Source organism: Paramacrobiotus metropolitanus, unplaced genomic scaffold (genome assembly GCF_019649055.1).
Source record: "Paramacrobiotus metropolitanus isolate TYO unplaced genomic scaffold, Prichtersi_v1.0 Parri_scaffold0000092, whole genome shotgun sequence".
NCBI classification, from domain to species: domain Eukaryota; kingdom Metazoa; phylum Tardigrada; class Eutardigrada; order Parachela; family Macrobiotidae; genus Paramacrobiotus; species Paramacrobiotus metropolitanus.
The window spans coordinates 183,026-202,085 of NW_026570312.1; the positions used below are offsets into that span (position 1 = coordinate 183,026).

Here is a 19,060-nt window from a genome sequence, read left to right on the forward strand (position 1 = left end):
CTGAACCAATGTTCGGACTTTCACACACGTGTTGGAATTCGATATCTCCTTCAAATGGTCGAATTTGAGAATATGTTCGGAATCGAGTGTTGCCAAAACCCGCTGTGATTCTAGAAAACGCTTCCGTTGAATGAATCCTTAGTGAGAATAGATTTACAACAGAGTATTTGTTTACTTTTTAATAAAATTTTTTTTTAATATTAATTAATAATAAAATAATTTTTTTAAATAATAATTTTTATTAATAATAATATTTTTAAAAATTAAATAATAAATTATTTCTTAAGAAGTTCATAATTATTAAAATAAATTAAAGATAAGCGATTTTGGAAGAATTAATGGAAATATAATTTTTTCGGAAACTAGAATAAATATACCAATAAATGTTATTAGTTACAAATGTACATAGTATATAGTTTAAATACAGCTTAGATAAGTATCTATTTCTCCTATACTGTAGAGTATATAATTTATCAGCACACTATGGTTTTCGAGATCAAACCTCGTTCCCAGCATCATCTTGAGCAATCGCTGCTGCTTTTCACTGGAAAGGTCACCACGCATTTTCCGCAGATTTTGCGCTACCAGCAACTGTTGCATGACCGGAAGGACCACACTGCTTTTTCCATGGCAGTGCCTTCTCACCCACCCGTTTTGGTTTTCGAAATGAAAGAGGGAAACCCCCCAGAGAGGCCCCCAATTATTAACGATTGCACATAAATGGGTTAAATAGTGAAAATTGATGCCGCAGGTTGTTTCATCTAAAAAAATCAAAATTACACTTTTATACTACGTAGGCCGTAGAGATCACTTATGTTAGGTGAATGGGCGGCATACTTTCAAGTGGCCGGGCATGAATTTGCTGCCCCACAATCGATTTTCTTCTGATTCTTTGTTTTTTATGTTAAGCATAATTTAATTTTTCCAGAGTACCTGTAAATCTTTAAGTCGGTTTTAATGCAAAATTAAGTTGTAATGCAAAATAATTCAAGCCTGGCTACTTAAGGGTATGATGCGCATCCACTTAACATAGGTGTCCACTTGCTGTCTCTACGGGTACAATCGCGGTTAAAGTTGCTTTTATTTATATATCTTTTTTTGCGAAACTGCCAATTAATATTTATGCATGGAAATAAAACAAACATTTTCTTTACTGGCAGTATCCAGTTATTTTCATTAACGAAGGCTGCAGGCGGTACACTACTTGATAGCTAAAATTAAAACGGTAAAACGCAACAGTACGATAAATCATTTACAAGTAAGTTTAATCCGATTAATCAAAAAGATGTGCAATAATATTAATATGCTGCATTGTACGTCACGGCTGTGCGCATCCGTAAATAAAATTAAGTAATATGAAAACTTTAGCACAGCCGTAGCTTAACAGCACAATATATACTCGTAGAAAGAACCCATATAAAAATAGTTACCATAAAGCCCTGCGGTTTCGCTAACAAAGTTTTCCAACTTCAACTGAACCGTTGCCAAATCCGTTAACAAAATGTTTGTTGAATTGAGCACTTTGTAAGCTTGCACCAAAATTTTAAAATGGCTATAGAACTGGTCCGGAAGGATGCCTTTCAAGCAGTAAAGTGCATAATGCTCAAGGAATGCCTTAAATTCGTTTGTTTTCCACTGGTGTATATTTATTTTCCTTGGTAGTCGGCCAACTGAAGGTGGAGGGCGGCAATTAAGTAGACGCTGCTCCACCAGCGCTACCTAATGTAAACAAACCGAAAACAGGATCTATTTAGCTACTGTGAGCGTGGCTAACTTAACATAATCAAAAGTGTAAAGCTCACTTTCTCTGTCGTCAGATGGCATAGTCGACCTGTCCCTTCTACCCACAGTGTCATTAATTTTTTCATTACGCCTCCCGGTATTGCGTGCATTTCGTCGATTAAAAACGCTCTACCCAAGTCTATATCTGGTAGGCAACTGATTAGCGGCATGCCTTTTATGCCTTTTACCTGCAACAGGTACATCTGTGATTTTAATATTATCTCTGTGTGTTTTATAACAGGTACAAGTATTAGACTATATACGCGTACCGGCTCGCCGTCTTTAATAGCGGACTGTGCACAGCTTATAATATCGTCGTGCGTTCTGTCGACTGGAAATTCTTCAGGTTGCGGCAAATAGCATCGACAGGTGCCACCATACGCGGTCGTTACTGAAAAGCCTTCAATTGTGCAGATTGTGCATCCGAAGAAGGCACCGGTAGACTTAATATTCATAGCGTGGCATCGTGCAGGAAGATCCGCACTAATTGCGGGACAGTGGACAAAACATTTCTTCAAACCATCTTTTGTCAAAATTTCAATGCCTAACAAAACACATCACTGCACTATCGACTTGGTATGTGAAAACAAAAGCCGAGCAAATTAATCCTGATTATATTACCATCTCTGTTCATGTCTTTAATTTCCGCCGCCAATTTGGCTGCGATCGAGGCCAACGGAGGCTTATTTTGTCCTTTCCATAAGGCGTAATTGATAATCTTATCGGTTAAATAACGGCGCTCAGGCGGTAGTTCGGCAATTATGCCAAACAACGGCCATGCAGAGTTTGTCGAACTATTGAAGAGATCGATTCCGTCGGTATTCAGGATAATAGTTAGGAGTACGGCATCTGCCGGCAAGAAGTGTTTTTCTCTAAACTTTTGCCGACATTCGGCATACGCAATACCGTCAACAATATCCGTAACGCGATTACGATAACCAACTTCATTTTTTGGCAATAACAGAGTTTCTCCTGAAACGTGTGCGGTTTGTGTAGTCAGCAAAATTATTGAGAAATGGTAATTTTAAAAGAAAAATTCGTTGTAGTACATAAGTACCTTGCAACACCACTTCAAGCTGTTTACGCAACGGCGCAGTAGCAAACACTTCTTTTCAGCCTGGTTGCTGTAAAATATTTAAAAATTTTTAGCCTAAACTAGCAAAGAACGGCAGTTGGCAGGAAAATTTCATTCATTATTTTTAGTGTTAATTTGCGCATGCTTATTGTCATAAAGCAGTGCGTGAATAGCTTAATAAAACCTTCTTAAAATTTATTGCATTTTGTGATAAAATGGTCCGCTATTTAGATTCTAAGGTAGCATGCATGCCGGCAATAATACATAAGTGTAAAAGAAACTTACCAAAAATCAGGGCACTTTTCGTCCTTTCCATTATCACAGCCACATATCAAACATTTTATATGTAGCACCACATCAGCTGCTGCCAATGCTTTCATCACTGTTTTGACACTTTTTAGTGGTGTAAAATCGAGTCCTAACTTCAGTAACTCAAGGATAATAATCATTTGCCGCTCAGATAAGGACAGGTGGATAAACGTCAATCCTAACAGAAGGGCGGCGAGAGAACTGCCGTTATCTTCGGCGCTATTAGAAAGATCACAGATTTCAGCATCATAATAATCCCCTATGGGTTGAGAGGATACATTCGGGTTTACAAATTCAACAGATTCTTGGCGTGCAGGAGAAGTATTAACGACTTTACCCATAACAAGCTTTTCAGTGTGAAAAGTTCGTACATGCTTTCTAGCGACTTTCAAACGATTATCTGAATAAAACGTCTTCGAGCATTCTTTGCAAGAAATCTCAAAATGTTGCTTATCGAGAAGGGAATCCACCAAGTCAATGTCTTCCCGTGGTTTGCACATGGACGCAGCCATGTCGAGATCGTTTTGCTGTTGCGCTGAATTCGCAAAAAAAAGCCAAAAGTATACCTTTTCAAAGTTGTTCGACTAGCTGTAATTAATCGAGTATTATACGCCATATACGGTCGGCAACTGCCCAAATGCAAGAGTTAGATCACCTGCAAGGGTAAATCTTGTTAATATTCGACTGCATGCTGATATACACTAGTAACTAGCATTCGACTAACACCTTGGTGTATTGAGCATACCCAGAATCCGGAACGAATACAACTCGTACACAGTTATCAGGGCCTGAAAAGGGCGTGGCACGTTTTCCTTAAAAGCGCAGCCGCATTTAAGCGCTTGTAGCCCTCCTTCCCAAAAGACCTTTTGCGGAAGGGGAAGTCAAGACCAAAAAGGGGCATAGCACGGCCTTCCAGTGACCTTTGAACCTGTAAGGGCTTTTTCTGACCAACAACTTTCGCAACGGGTAAAAGGTTAAGAGTTGACACCGGCTCTTTTAATCAACAAAACCCGATCTTATGACTTAATAACAACCTGAACAACGTCAATGCTAAAATTTAGTAGCGAAAGATTGGCCTCGACTGTCGGGAAGAGTATGTCAATTTCCCAAAATGACATTAATGCGTAATTCGAATAGATTAAAAATGTTACTGGAGTCACTATTCATTTCCGGTCTATTTTTGCACTTCTGCGAGAAGGGTGATGCAGCGAAAAGTGATACTCTTCTTGCCAAAGTAAAACAGGAAAAATAAGTATTACTGCGCCGTAAAACCTTATTAGGCAGCATATTATGTCGTTGATTTTTAAGATAAAACCACGAAAAGACTGGAGGCTAGATACGTTATATTAGGTAGTAATGAGCATTTACGTCTTAATAAGTCTTATCCCATATAACTGGCGAAATTCAGCAGGAAGGCGGAGACAAAACAGAGCTTTGAGAAAATGTATTAAATTTAAAACTAGTATGCGATTTCAGTAGTAAAGTTTCATTTGTGCACACGGTATTCCCAGAAAATCAAGCCGCAGGCAGGTTTGCGTGTGTAGCCGGCAAAACTGTTAACATGTTAACGGTTAACGCATTAACATGTGTGCCGGGGAACATGTTAACGTTAACATTCTTGCCGGGCCCAAATGTTAACGACCGAAATCGTACACGTTGTACATGGACATATGGATATACAAACCCAGTAATGTATTTAATAATATTTACCGAGTTTAATTATTTTGCCATTGTTGCAAGAAACGTTTTTATTAAGGGTTCGAGAAATTTATGTTCGCAAAATAGCAAGCGAAAGGGGCATAAAACGGAAATGAAACGCACAACTGTGAGAGCAAGAAGATGACATAGTTATCATTCAGTTACAATTATTGTTTTTCGAAAGGAAATCAGCGGATTTCGTGAATAAGTAATTAACGACTTAAACTAAAAGTATGTTTTGACTTAAAATTTCTACACATACTTTCTGCTTATTTACTTACCAATGCGCATATCTGCGCTCCGCGTGGTAGACGGACAGCCAGCATACAGGTATCAATTACTGTAATTACACCGTTAGCACTGAAGCCGGGCAGGGATTTTAACGCCATTGACATGGGTGCCGAGCTTAATTTTCCAGCTCAAAAGTCTTTTACTTCGGAACGTGCATTTTATTTCTACAAATGCTATCTGTAATTTTTGTAATTGCCAGTTGTGCAGTTAATGCTGTGAGAGTTTATTAATTAGTTTATGAGAATCACTATTGCATGTACCAAGTGTTAACATCCCTGCCGGGTCGGGCATGTTAACGTGCCTCTTAACGTGCATACCAAATTACACCGTTAACATTGCAGCCTGGCAGGGGTGTTAACGCCGTTAACATGGGTGCCGAGCTTATTTTTCCGGTTCAAAAAAGTCTTTCACGTCGGATACGGTCGGAATGTGCATTTTATTTCAACAAATGCTGTCTGTAATTTGTTGTCTGCAATATACACGCAATTATGTTCTGCATAGAAATATATATGTGCCCACCCCAAATACAAAAGTTTCTTTTCGCAACAAACCGGGCCAAAATATAGCATTCATACCAGAGCTGCCCATTTCAGAATTCTCATTCCCATTCCCCTCTTCATAAATTCGGCCAATGTCAAAACGCCGGCAGAATTTCCTGCCGACCGAATTTTTGTGTGGTCAAAGTGCCGACCGAATTTTCCGCCGACAGAATTTTTGTGTGGTCAAAACGCCGGCCGAATTTCTTGTGGTCAAAACGCCGGCATAATTTTTTCAACATTTTCAACTGTAAATAAAACTTCTAAAAAATATTACCTGCCTCGAGGCATACTTGCCACGCGGTGTATAACAAAGGTTTGGGACTCTACACTTACAATATCTTCATCGGCACGATGTTAGTGTTTCTTTGGCAGCGTGCATAGAAATTCCGATAGAGAATGAAGATGAAGCGCAAAAGAGACAAACAAGGTGTTACAAAAATAAGTAGAAAATCAACTTAAAGCGATCCACGCAAAAAGTAAAGCGTTAACACATTATGCACTGTATTCGTTTCAGAAGAAGCTTCTACCTGTACCCAAACATGATCCATTGTCCGACAAATAAGCAAAATTAAAGGAGTGTCCACTGCGCTCTCAAAAACCAATCACCTAATACACTTACCTGACAAACTAATAAACAACAAGAAAAAAACAAAAGATAAATGTTGTAAAATCAACGCATCGACGAACGCCTTTTTCCTTTGTACGTCTGCGCGTAGAAATTCCGTCACGAGAGTCAGCTGTGCCATTCTAGACTCAGAAGTTCCAACTCATCTCAGGTACGTTTCAAAAGGGATCAGACTAGATCACACTTTGGTGTTATTGCCGCAATGGCATTGTTAAACACCTTGTTTGTCTGTTTTGCGCGGCTTTTTCATTCTCTTCCGAGAGTATCTATGTTGTTCGCTGTCAATGCAACAGCACTAGAAGCGTGCCGATAAAGATCCTTATGTAAATGTAAGTGTTAGTGTCCAAACCTTTGTTATACAACGCGTGGCAAGTATGCATCGAGCCAGGTAATATTTTTTAGTATTTTTACTTACAGTTGAAAATGTTGAAAAAATTCTGCCGGCGTTTTGACTACAAGAAATTCGGCCGGCGTTTTGACCACACAAAAATTCTGCCGGCAGAAAATTCGGCCGGCATTTTGACCACACAAAAATTCGGTCGGCAGGAAATTCTGCCGGCGTTTTGACATTGGCCATAAATTCTCTTTTTCTCACTCATTTTCATTTTACACCTATTTTTTGTTTTCTATTACTATTTTTTCTTTGAAGCATATGCTAGTTACAATTATTGTTTTTCGAAAGAAATCAACAGTTTTCGTAAATCAATAATTAACGATCTAAACTGGAAGTACGTTTCGGCTCAAAATTTCTATACCAACTTTCTGCTTATTAATTACTGTACTTACTAATGTGCCTATCTGCCGTCGCCTGTTGTACTTGTTGGGCAGACAGGCGGCATACAGGCTGCAGTAAACATGCAGAGGCGCGGTACGTTTATTACCTGTGGTACAACGGTTATGCAACAGCTTAAAACAACATAATTTTACAACATGAAAATTTCATTTAACTTTTCTGCTCCTTCCATCGTTCCCAAAACTGATGCAGCGTTTCATCATGAGCGGTTCTTACGTGCAGAGGCGCTGTATGTACGAGTAGAACACACATTCGTAGGCTCATCAGTGGTGTCACATTACACCGTTAACATTCTAGTCGGGCCAGAATGGGTGCCGGACTTATTTTCTAGTTCAAGAAATCCCTTTACTTTGGAATGTGTTTTCTATTTATACAAATGCTATCTGAATATTCGTTTAACTGCCATTGTTATGCAGTTATTGGTATGAGAATTTACTAATTAATTTGCGAGAATTATATCGCATCTAATAAGCGTTAACATATCACTGCCGGTACGTGTATTAGCGTTAACATTCCCGCCCGGCCGCATTGTTAACGGTGGTATTAAATCTAATAACTCTTGTTACTTAACAGCCGCAATCACGTATAGGTAAGCAAATTCAGCGCGTGGCGGCTCTAAATATATAACTCATTTATTATGACTGTATACAGCATATAGCAGTTGTTTGCCATGATTTTTCGTGTCCGGCACTTGTCGCACAGAAGCCTTTTACAGGAAACATTCGCTGCATGAATGCAGCCCTGTCCACGTCGAATCCAAAAGTTCTTTTCGCAAAAAGTGTTACTAAATTCGGGTAAACGCACAAAAACATCCACTTTCACATATTTTCAAAATGCACAATGTCATAAGGCACAGTTCTTATGACATTGTGCAGCAAAGTGATTTGCGTATATCGGCAATTAGAACCGTTTGTCGTCCGGTCGAACCAGCGCAACGTCCGGTTAGAAAGTTATGGCTGAAAGAAAATTCCTAAATTCTAAACAAGGTTAGCCATTGTTGTGCAACTAACGCTATGAGAGTGATTAATTCATGAGAATTAATATCGCATCTAATAAGCGCTAGCATCCCTGCCGGTACGAGTGTTATCGTTAACTTCCTCGCCCGACAGCATGCTACTTTATGAGCATGTAAAGTAGATAGTATAAACCATATAATTTATTATGCAGCTATGTTTAGGATTTTCGTGTTTCACGAATTTTAATTTTGTATGCATATAATTATTATGGTGATTTACAGTTTCTTGTTGATCTTTCAAAACACTGTAATAAAAGCAACATCGCATCAAATATCCATTGCGTTAAATATCGCCTAAGTTATATATATACGGCATCGCATCGCATATCGCATAAGGTAATATACGGCATTCCAGTCAAAACAGCTTGTTAACGCTGTTAACATTTCAGCTGATACACGTTATAATGCCGCTAACATTTCAGCCGGCACGCGGCATAACGCTGTTAAATTTCGAGCCCGGCCCATATTTTAATGTTCTATTATTTTTTCGGCATTCGTATGGACACGTATTCGTATTCGTATACGAATACGAAGAACTCGACTAGCAGCAGGCGATGAGCAATCACTAAATTTAAGATGCTGTTACGCTTACCACCATCCGGCGACGCACAAGACTGAGGCGGACGGTGATGCTCGGGCGATGTCAACATGTCGATCTGAGGTTGCAGTTTATTCTGTCTCCAAAGCAAAGGCTCCATGGAAGGCGATATACAAGAGCGTGACTTCTTCCTGGAAAATGACACTGAAGCTTGAAACTCTTTCGAGCAACACGGTTCCCGTAGATTCATCGTTGCACGTAATTTTTATGTATTTGGAGCAATACATTAAAAATCACGTGCGGCTCCTTAATTTGCAGTCCGTAATTATATTAAAGGTCACTCCTATCAGTTCTATGCGCCCAAAAATTCTGAAGCGCTTAGTTAAATTGCTATGCGCCCCAAAATTAAAACCGTCGGTAATTTTGCCGTTAAACGTATGACCGTGCAAAACGCAACCTACTTAATGATAAAACTTACAATATGTCAATTGCGTACAACCTACACTTAACATACTGAATACTGAAAACTGAAACATACTGAAAACATGCATTAGATTTTGGGCTCGGAAGTTAACGGCGTTATAACGCGTGCCGGCTGAAATGTTAACGGCGTTAGAACATGTGTCGGCTGAAATGTTAACGGCGTTATAACATGTGCCGGCTCAAATGTTAACGGCCTTATAACATGTGCCGGCTCAAATGTTAACGGCGTTATAACGGTTGACGGCGTTAACAAGCTATTTTGACTGGAATACCGTATACTTACCTTATGCAATATTTGACGCAATGGATATTTGATGCGATGTTGCCTTTAATGCAGTGTTTTGAAAAATCAAAAAACCAACATAATACAAGTATACAAAATTAGAAATCGTGAAACACATAAATCCTAATTGCTGTAAAATTAACTATAAAGTATATAGGGGAAAAATAAGTTTAGCCAAACCAGTTCCTTGCACTCTGTACTTCTGATATAAGCCAGCAGCCAGCTGGTGGTTTACGTTGACGCTACACATGGCTCTTATGTACCGCGCCTGATTTAACCATATGCATTGCCGCAACGTCGCACTCCAGCCGGGTGACGGCAGCAGTACGTGGATTTGGTACGGGTAGAATAGTTTTCTCCCTATATACTATCTACCTTACAGTGCTTATAAAGTAGCATGATGCCAGGCGAGGATGATGACGTTAACGCACGTACCGGCAGAGGTGTTAACGCTTAGTAAATGCGATAGTAAATCTCATAACGATGAATTCATTGGTCTCATAGCATTAATTGCACAACAACAACAATTACAAGGTCGTACAGACAGCATGAATTGTTAGAAAAAAAATACATTTCAAAGTAAAAGACTTTCTTGAAATGGAAAATTAAACCCAGCGCCCATGTTACGGCGTTAAGAAATTTGGCCCGGTACGTAGCACTAATGCGTGTACATTGACGGGGATATTCGCTTTCGCGCACTTCCAAACACTTTTTTGGGTTGCTTTTTGACATTGTGTAGCCAGTTTTTTGGCGTTCGTAGGCGTGAAATCCGTTGACACGGATACAGACTTCTAAACACGGATACAAAGTCTCTTCTAGGAGTACCTATATTATATATACATACACTCAGCTCGTATAATTATACATACCAACAACCAACTTTCGCGGGACTTCATGTATAATCTAAAATAAGTGTGATTGAACTTGATTTTAGTAAATGACTCGTAAACCGCGATTAGTGTGCAACAGAGATTGAATATATCTACAAGCGTGCATGGTTTTGGACGTTAACATTTGGGCCCGGCGGGAATGTTAACGTTAACATTCTCGTCCGGCTCACATGTTAATGCGTTAACTGTTAACATGTTAACAGTTTTGCCGGCTACATGTGTGCATGTTTGTGTGAGGAGAGAAGCGGCTCACGTACAGCGATAAAGTCTTTCAAATGATTTCAACGTATTGCGCCGTGGTGCGTTTTATTGCAAGCATCCTCACTTATGTTTTGTGCCGACAAAGCTTAATACGAGTTCGAGTGGCAAACTCGTGGAAATTCACTGACAGAATCGCGGAAATTCACGGACATTGTAAACAACACTTGAAAACACGTTCCATGAATGACTGTTTGAAGTGTAATCCAGGGGCTGCTTTTGACCGGTTACACGGTAATTCCAGCTACAATGTCGACGAAGCGTCAAGCCACGCAAAACTGCGACAGTCTGAACGGACAATAAATGCCGGTAAACGGTTCACTAACAACGGTTCAGTATCTCTTTTTCAACGTTAAACTTTCCAGTACTTTCAACATGGACGCTCTTCTCTTTTTAACTGTTTGCGTAGTCGTCGGCCTGTTTTCTGGATTCACCGCCGCCGGCATTCCGGAGACCACGGTGAACAGCTACTGCAACTACAGCGCACTGGACCTGTATCCCGGCGGACACAGCCCGTCGTCATCAAATGCTCCAACTACGAGAAGAGCACGACGGACGACAACTTCCAGAGCAACTTCTTCCCCATGTCCTACATGCAGGCGGATAAGGGCGCGATGAGCCGCGCCGTGGAGGACGCCATCAAGAAGGTCAAACAGCGCTTCGCCAAGAATCCGTCTATCTTCTTCGACGTCCAGGTTAACGGCGTCCATCCGCTGTCCCGCCAGGTTCGTTTCGGGGATATCTTGGCGGTCATCGATGTGTCCAGTAAACTCGCCGCTTCGGTTGGGCCTAAGGATGAGGTGGCCTTGAAGCTGGAATCGGCCGGTGTGCGGTTTGATCCTAAGAATGTCGCGGATCAACGGGTGAATGCGTATGCTGCCAGTAATGTTGTCATGCTTCGTTGGGATTATATGACTGCAACCAAGACGAATATTTAATTTAGCGGTAATGAAGACTTAGCTGATGATGTTTTGGGTACTTTCATATTTTGACCTTCCTGTCCGTTTTGTGATTCCCAAACAAAAGGTTGAACAATTGCTCTAAATCGAACCAACCGGTTTTCACACACGTTGTTTGTTTTACTGTACCGTAGCTGCGGTCAAAATGACGTTACCACAAGGACTTGTTGTTCCTAATACGACCTAAGAAACAACTTACGTCAGCTGACTGTGTTTATTCGGTAAATTACTCGAGCAACGCTTTTTCACGTCTGATTAACAACATTAAGGAACAGGGTACAGGAGCTTGTAAAATTTTTTTGACTTGCAGTTTATCTGGTTAAAGGAAACAATACATGTCAACTGATAAAAAAAAGCTTGGAGACATTTAACTTACTAGCTCGTGACCATTCAAATTTTCGTGTTTGTTCACGACTACGCAGTTTTATATCAGAAGCAATTTGCACGATTAATGTCGAAAAGAATTTTTTTTAATCTAATTTATTACCACATTTTTCTCTAGTAATTTTCTGTTTGTCTCCTGGCTTGCAGAATTTATTAACTTCATGTTCACGGTTCATCCACTACTCCGGCAATCCTGTCGGCATTATTTTCGAATCCATGTAACCGCCTCGTTTGTCAAAGAACAGGAAAGCTCTGAAATAATATAATTTCGATACCGCTTTCAAGATTTTGGTCTCGTCTCGAATTCGAAGCGAATCTCGCTTTGGTATGGTTGCTCAACCGCACGAGGTGGCTGTATGCAGTGGCCACGCCCACAGACACGGTACGCGAAGCCACCTCGCTAAGTGGAATTGCTGCATCGCAACAAAATTCGCTTCGAATTCGGGACAAGGCCTTAGAGACACTACGCCATTACATTAACTCACCCAAATTTCCTCTATACTCTGTAGAGGCCTTCGAAGTCTGCAGTCATGATGTGTTGTCCTTCATTTAGTAAAATCAAAATCAAGTAACGCTAATACACGTGCCACCGGCCTTTTTTGGAAAGGCGAGTGTCCAGGTGCCACTGCAGCGCGAATAATGCCAGTTTCCCAAAGGACTGCAAAGGAATACGAGATAGCCAGTCACTGCTTGCCACAATGTCATCAAATCGAGAATCTCGCGGCTGCCACTGCTTTAGCACCTAAAAAATTTAAAGATTTACTGGATTTAAAAATTTAAAGATCTTGAAGTACAGAAGTCTGTTATGTCCTGAATCCTCCTGATGTTGTTCAGCATATTTTCTCCAGCCGTTATAAGGACTGTATTACGGCTAGTAACGAGAGCAAACAACGTGGAAGCTGCATATCCTCTTTTACGCAAATTCAGAGCTTGTACAGACGCGAAATACTGCATTAAAGTGCAGCATGTGCTGCAAAAACCATGCATTTTCCCAATTGGCGTGCGTATTTATAGCCTGCAGTTGTCGGTTATACGGACAAGCTGTTGACCATATCGGTCAGGAAGTAGTTTGAATCAGCTACAGTAAATCAACTCTTTATATGTCCGTCAGTATATCGTCCGGCAGCGAAACGGAGGTCAGGGAAGGGCCGTACTACTACTACCTAAAACCTATGCAACCAAGCAAACGTCTACAGAGTCTGTACTCTGTAGTGTCAACTTTGGTTCCGTACCTGCGAAATAACCGTTCTATCGGGTGGATGTGCGGCTAACATGGCTTCCAGCGACCGAAATTTCTCGGTGTTCATAGGCGCGCATCCGGTTTCCAGAAGTTGCAGTAAAGAATTCGGTTGCACTTCTCTGCTCGTACTAAGTACGCATCGGTCAATTTCCACAGTGCTTTTCAGGTCTAGCGCCTGGAAACGCCATTCGTATGGGACCTCATAAAACGCGGATTCTCTCAGGCAGCTACAGAACTCGGCGTCCACATATACGAGACCCATGATTTGCACATCTTCCAGAGCCAGATTATCACAGACATTAGTCACTTCCGACCGGAATTTTAGGTTCGTCGAGTCAGAAAAGCATAAGAAGTCGTTAGCCCACAAATCAAAATGGGAAAGAGAAATTTGTTTGACTCGAGCGCGCTTGACAATTAAGAGACCAATCAGAGTCGCAATGGGATCAGCCGAACGAGCGTAACGAGCCAAGTCACCAACAAAACTAATTTTTTTGACAAAAGATGAGATGTTTCTGTAGAGTGCCACGGCCAGCTCATCTGTGGCGTATGCATCGAGATCCAGTTGCAGGCGATCGCAGAATGTCAAGGCATACCGCCACCGTTTACAGACTCGCTGGCATTGCACTTGCTGGCGTAATTCCAGGAGAGAAATTATTCGAGTAATCAGTTCCACAGGAAGAACGGAGTTGATGCAAGGTCGGTAATCGGTTGGCTCTTTGGTTTTGGAAATCTAGTTTAGTGCAAAAAAACATATGCATTACTTACGTGACGTTACATCTGAAAAAAATGATATAGGGGGCAGAACCATTCTACCCGAATCGTCTCCCTGGACTGCTGCCGTCACCCTGCTGGAGTTTTACGTTGCGGCTAAACATGATGCTTATGTACCGGGCTCGAATTAACCCTATGTACTGCCGTAACGTCACAGCCGGGTGACGGCAGCAGTGCCGTGAGCTGGTTCCGAAACTCCTCGTTAACGGCAACGAATGACGTTGTGATCGACGTCCGCATGTCAGCCGTTTGGAAATGTTGCTAACTAAGGAACACGTCTATGACCTACCTGAAAGCAGTTGCAGCAACCGTATGAACTATCCCGACGAGCAACAGTCGCAGTTTGACGAGCCTTTTTCCGCTTACCCATGCCGCGGAAAATCTCAACCTAGTATAAAGCCATCCGCTACTTAGTACAGATGCCAAATTTTAGAGGCCAATGTCAAAAGGAGGAAGGAATTTTTAGAGGAAGGAAATTTTGTGTGGTCGAAAGGAGGAAGGAAATTTTTGAGGAAGGAAATTTTTCGGGTCAAAAGAGGAAGGAAAGTTTCACATTCAGTGACATTATGATAAAAGTTTTTGACGAATCGAATTTTTATAACCCAACTCCCGGTAGCGCTTCGAAAAATGTCAACCGTTTCGCACGAAGAAGAACAAGAAATCAAAAACAGAAATTTCATTCAAAAACACGAAACAACAAAAAATAACGAAAAAGCAGACGACTGCTTTTGCTAAGACATCGAATACTTTTGCTTAAGGCATATGCTTATCATCCGAATTGTGAAATCAAAATAAATACTGTACTACAGAAAATCTACATACGCCGTTCGTGCGTCTTCATCAACCTTCCATATTACTGCCAGATGGCTGTGCCGTTGTCTAGCAAAGTTTAAAAGGAGCTGCCTATAGGCGCCCCCTTTCCGCCTCGTTATCTGTAGGCATCCCCCTGTTTTCCGTTGCTATGTTTTAAGGTCGAGTTTTCTTGACAATATGGGAGAATTTTCAGAAAATGATTGCATTCCCAGCTAAAGTTTCCGGTTGTGCAGCGACAGTTGCCCGGCACGAATCATGCGGGCCAATGGTCTGCGCTTGGTAGTGTGAAATTATGGAAGGGCACCTCTGCCGCACCTGCCAGAGATCCCACGGTACTCACCAAAGCTCCCACGGCCCACCCAACGTACCCGGCTAGCAGAGATTCTAGAAACTGAAATCTTGTTGGGAAACCCCAAAACACAGACAAGCGAACGAGCACCGCCCGGAAGGGCGATATTGTCGTGCGCGTAGAAGATGCCGTACAGCTGTATGCATTCGATCCTCTGCTGGCCAATCAGCCAAACCGGCCCATTGCCGGATGGAGCGCCTAGTAAGCCTTTTTATGTGAATGTCTGATCTGCTTATAGTCCGCGAAGAAAACAGGCCGCGAGAATTATATAATAGAAAAGGGGTTCTTATATGGTGTGCGTAGCGGCTTAGTGCAGTACGTTTCCATCAGTACTCGTACATGTTTTTACTTTCCAGCACTTTCTCTTTTGTCTTCGGATATACTTTTGGCTTTTCTAACCGGATGCGCTTCGCGCCTATATAAGTCCGAGAGTTACAGTATTTTTGGCATCAGTTGGTTCTCATTCTGAGTTTGGCAGTGTCGGAGTTTTCTATTAAAAATATCGTCGGAATGCAGAGTCGTATTCCCGCTTCGCGTAGATCGTAGCTTACTCATATTATTTAGTTATGCCACATTGAGATTATCAGCTCATTCTCTGTCGTTGAGTCAGGTCGGTAGGATTGATATTACGGTATTATTCTATCGTACTCGTCTCTCCGTCAGTAAAATAGGTTGCAAAAGGGGATGCCTACAGCAAACGGGGTGAAAGGGGTGCCTACAGCCTCACTCAGTTAAAAATTCATAACACAACAGCTAATTTTTGGTTTAAGTGTTTTGTATTAGAATTGCGCAACGATATCATTTACGAAAATGCCTATTGGGGAATGACGCTTTGTGCGAAATGCGTTCATATGCGTCGACGCTTTTGCTCGCCCACCGGCTAGATTACACCCGTCTGCTGCGTCGGTCTGGACACGGGAAAGCTTGGTTGTTTTGAAGAGCAATAAAGGAATCAGACAAGATCACACTCCGGTGGCATCGTAAAGGGCTTTTGTCCAAAAATGTGTTTGTCGCTCACACAGGCTTTGGTCCGGGTAGCATATGTTATTGTTATGTCGAGTTCAAGCGCAGTGCTCGGTATGGTAAGATGCAAGACATTTGCGCGCCATTTTGCGAGCGCTGATGCGATAGTCAATGAGGCAATAGTTATTATGGAATGCTCCGGAAGTACATTTAATAATTTATCGGTGTTTGTATCGAATACACTTGTTTCAAGAAACCCGAAAAATTTCCTTCCTCCTTTTGACTCCAGAAAATTTCCTTCCTCAAAAACTTCCTTCCTCCTTTTGACCACACAAAATTTCCTTCCTCCTTTTGACATGGCCAATTTTAGAAGCCGGAATGCTCCGTTTCTGCTGAAATGTTCAGATTTCTGCTTGTAAGCTGCTAGGTGATTCTGAAACTCGGTTTTTGAAATAGTTTTTCACCGAAATGGAAATCGTATTTGTGGCGCAATCGAAAAAGGCATTCGACCTCAACGTAACTGTTAAGATAAGAGATGATTTAAATAATTGTTTTTTACAAGGTTTTTTTAACAAAATAAATACGTAAAGAAAGTGCGAAAAATTTTTTGCATGGCCTATCGTTCTATAAAGATTCTTTTATTTGTTAAAAATAATTTACGTATTTTAAAAGTGTTTTTGCAATTCGCGCGCTGTATTCAGTTTGGCTCAGTAATACAGAGACTGGATAGCGGGAAAAAATGGGAAGATTAAGCCACCGACTTACCAGCGTCCAAGGGTCCGATCGTGTAAAGCGATCATAACCGCTGCTAGAAATGTAAATAAGCCTGCCGCTCTCGGTTTTTACGAGAATGATTCCCAACTTGCAACCCTTCTCGCGATTCCACCACTGCAGATCGTCGACTCTGCACGCCTGACCTAGCTTCCACACACACCAGTTGAGCTGCAGGCTGAGCTTTTGGTGTTTTGTCAGGTCGATGGGCGGTCTCGCCTTCATGGGCATCATCACCGATTTTTTTACCACTTCTCTAATAATTTCTCCCTTTTTTGTCACTTCGACGAGCGCAAACGTGTAAAACGATCCAGCGATCAGTGTAGCCGGATACCAGCGCCATGCACCGTCCCCAAAAGCTCGCCAAAGGATCTGTACTGCATCTCCGGGTGCAAACGAACGGTAAGAAATGCTGCCGAAGCATCTGTCAAACGGTATGCAGTCTGCGTGGTGCCCAGGATAATCAAAATCAATGAGGAAACCGCGTTGGGGATCTACATCCACGATTAGCCCGTGGCGGAAGGAACCATCGTCATCCTGAACGTCCACGGCGCCGTAGCGCCACGCAGGACGGTTCTCAAACATGACTCAATACAATAAAATGATTTGAGGCAGCAAATTAAAAAAGTCAGAAATCCAGCATTATTTCCTCGTAAAACTCGTACTGAATGCAGCAAGATGCTCACTCTCTGATTCACATATAAGTCACATGTATTCAGATATAGTGATTCACAATACCGGTATATTTATTGTCTCTCATAATATTATTAGACTCGTATAACTTTAAATAATCGTATATTGTAGGAGTACGTATTTATCTGAATACAGGACGGTAAATCGCCATGTGTATGCGGCTCCTGCAGCTGTCTTTGGCCTAACTCAGAAAATCAATACTTCTATGGATCTTTTACGGTTGAGTATAAGGAGCAGTAGTAGGCTGGCGCAGCGGAATACGATATGCAAATTCTAGACATATGTACAAGCCAGTCCGGATGATGGGCACGATTAAATACAGCGGAAAATACAACTTCATAGGTTGCGCCAAATTACACATTACGGCGCTCCACGCCGCAATGTTTACACATTTCATGGGCAATGTTTTAGAGAAAAGTTGGATCGGTGCGCGCATCGAGTCCAGGATGAATTCAACCATTCCTTGTAAAAGCATTTTTGTTTGTCCATTAGCTGCAGCGGGCTGCCATAAGTGTAACTCTTGTAATAAAATGCTTTCCCATATGAAAATCAATTGCGCACGCTGTGCTAATATCGATCGATTACGCTATACGCCCTAGATCTTGTCAGTAGATATTTACTGAAACCGGAAAAATTATTTAAATGCTCATCGCGCTACACAGATGCTGGTGAGTGACAACTGCGGCTAGTCTGCTCGGTAGTAAATAGTTTTGGATTCGAAGAATTTTTGTTGATCTACCGAGATTGAAAACTCAGGCACCTGAAAGAAATGTCGATTGTGGAAAAACCTACCAATTTCCGGTTCAGGAAATGCCGTTACATTTACGATCTCTCTCTGGATCTCCGTTTGCTGCTCTCGGTCAGCAGACAGATATTCAAGCGGAGATCGTTTCTCCTGATGGCGACGTCGTGTGAGGTTCGTACTGTCACGGACGGCTTAGTCATCAGCATCATCGAGGTCAGCGACGATTACATCATATGACATCAGCCTTGCATCAGACTCGCTCAGCCTTGCATCATGCGGCCTCATTCCCACGCGATAACGCCAGTGACCACACCCTCCGGCTGGCGGCACCACTCCGCCGCGCGGGTATATAAAACCACAGCTGCAACCACCGGAAGCCAGTGTGCTTTCCCCTGCGAAGTCAACCGACCAGCAGTCTACAGCCAGCCCTGCACCGGACCATCCAGCGATTGTACTAGCTTGACCTTTTGTTTAGCTTATAGCTTTGTTGTAGTGGGCACATTGATTATCATTAAAGGTCAGTCAAACACCGGTGCGTTGCCTAATCGTTATAGGTATTGTAAAGGTCATCGTTGACCTGATCCATAGGGCTCATACACACAGCACTACAGGTAGAACTCATTGTTGCTACAAATTGGCGTGAAGGTAAGGCTTGTACGTGCTAGAAACTTTTGTGAATTGTTGTTGAGAATTGGCCAAAATTTGAGGGATTATTGTTATGTGATTTGGAAATTTGTGCACATTATTATTGAAATTTTGGGAAAAAAGGATATCCTTGGAATATTAGCCCACT

General features: G+C 41.7%; 1 protein-coding gene across 1 annotated transcript; it reads right to left on the reverse strand.

The window, feature by feature from the left end:
• Positions 1–10,651: 10,651 nt before the first annotated feature.
• LOC129596573 (uncharacterized) lies at positions 10,652–17,600 on the reverse strand. Its single transcript, XM_055493900.1, has 6 exons — positions 16,824–17,600; positions 14,223–14,321; positions 13,155–13,892; positions 12,408–12,664; positions 12,026–12,174; positions 10,652–11,721 (listed from the first exon to the last, which is right to left on the reverse strand). The coding sequence occupies exons 1-4, from the start codon at positions 17,412–17,414 to the stop codon at positions 12,497–12,499; spliced, it is 1,596 nt and encodes a 531-aa protein (XP_055349875.1). The 5' UTR covers positions 17,415–17,600; the 3' UTR covers positions 10,652–11,721; positions 12,026–12,174; positions 12,408–12,496.
• Between the last annotated feature and the right edge of the window lie 1,460 nt (positions 17,601–19,060).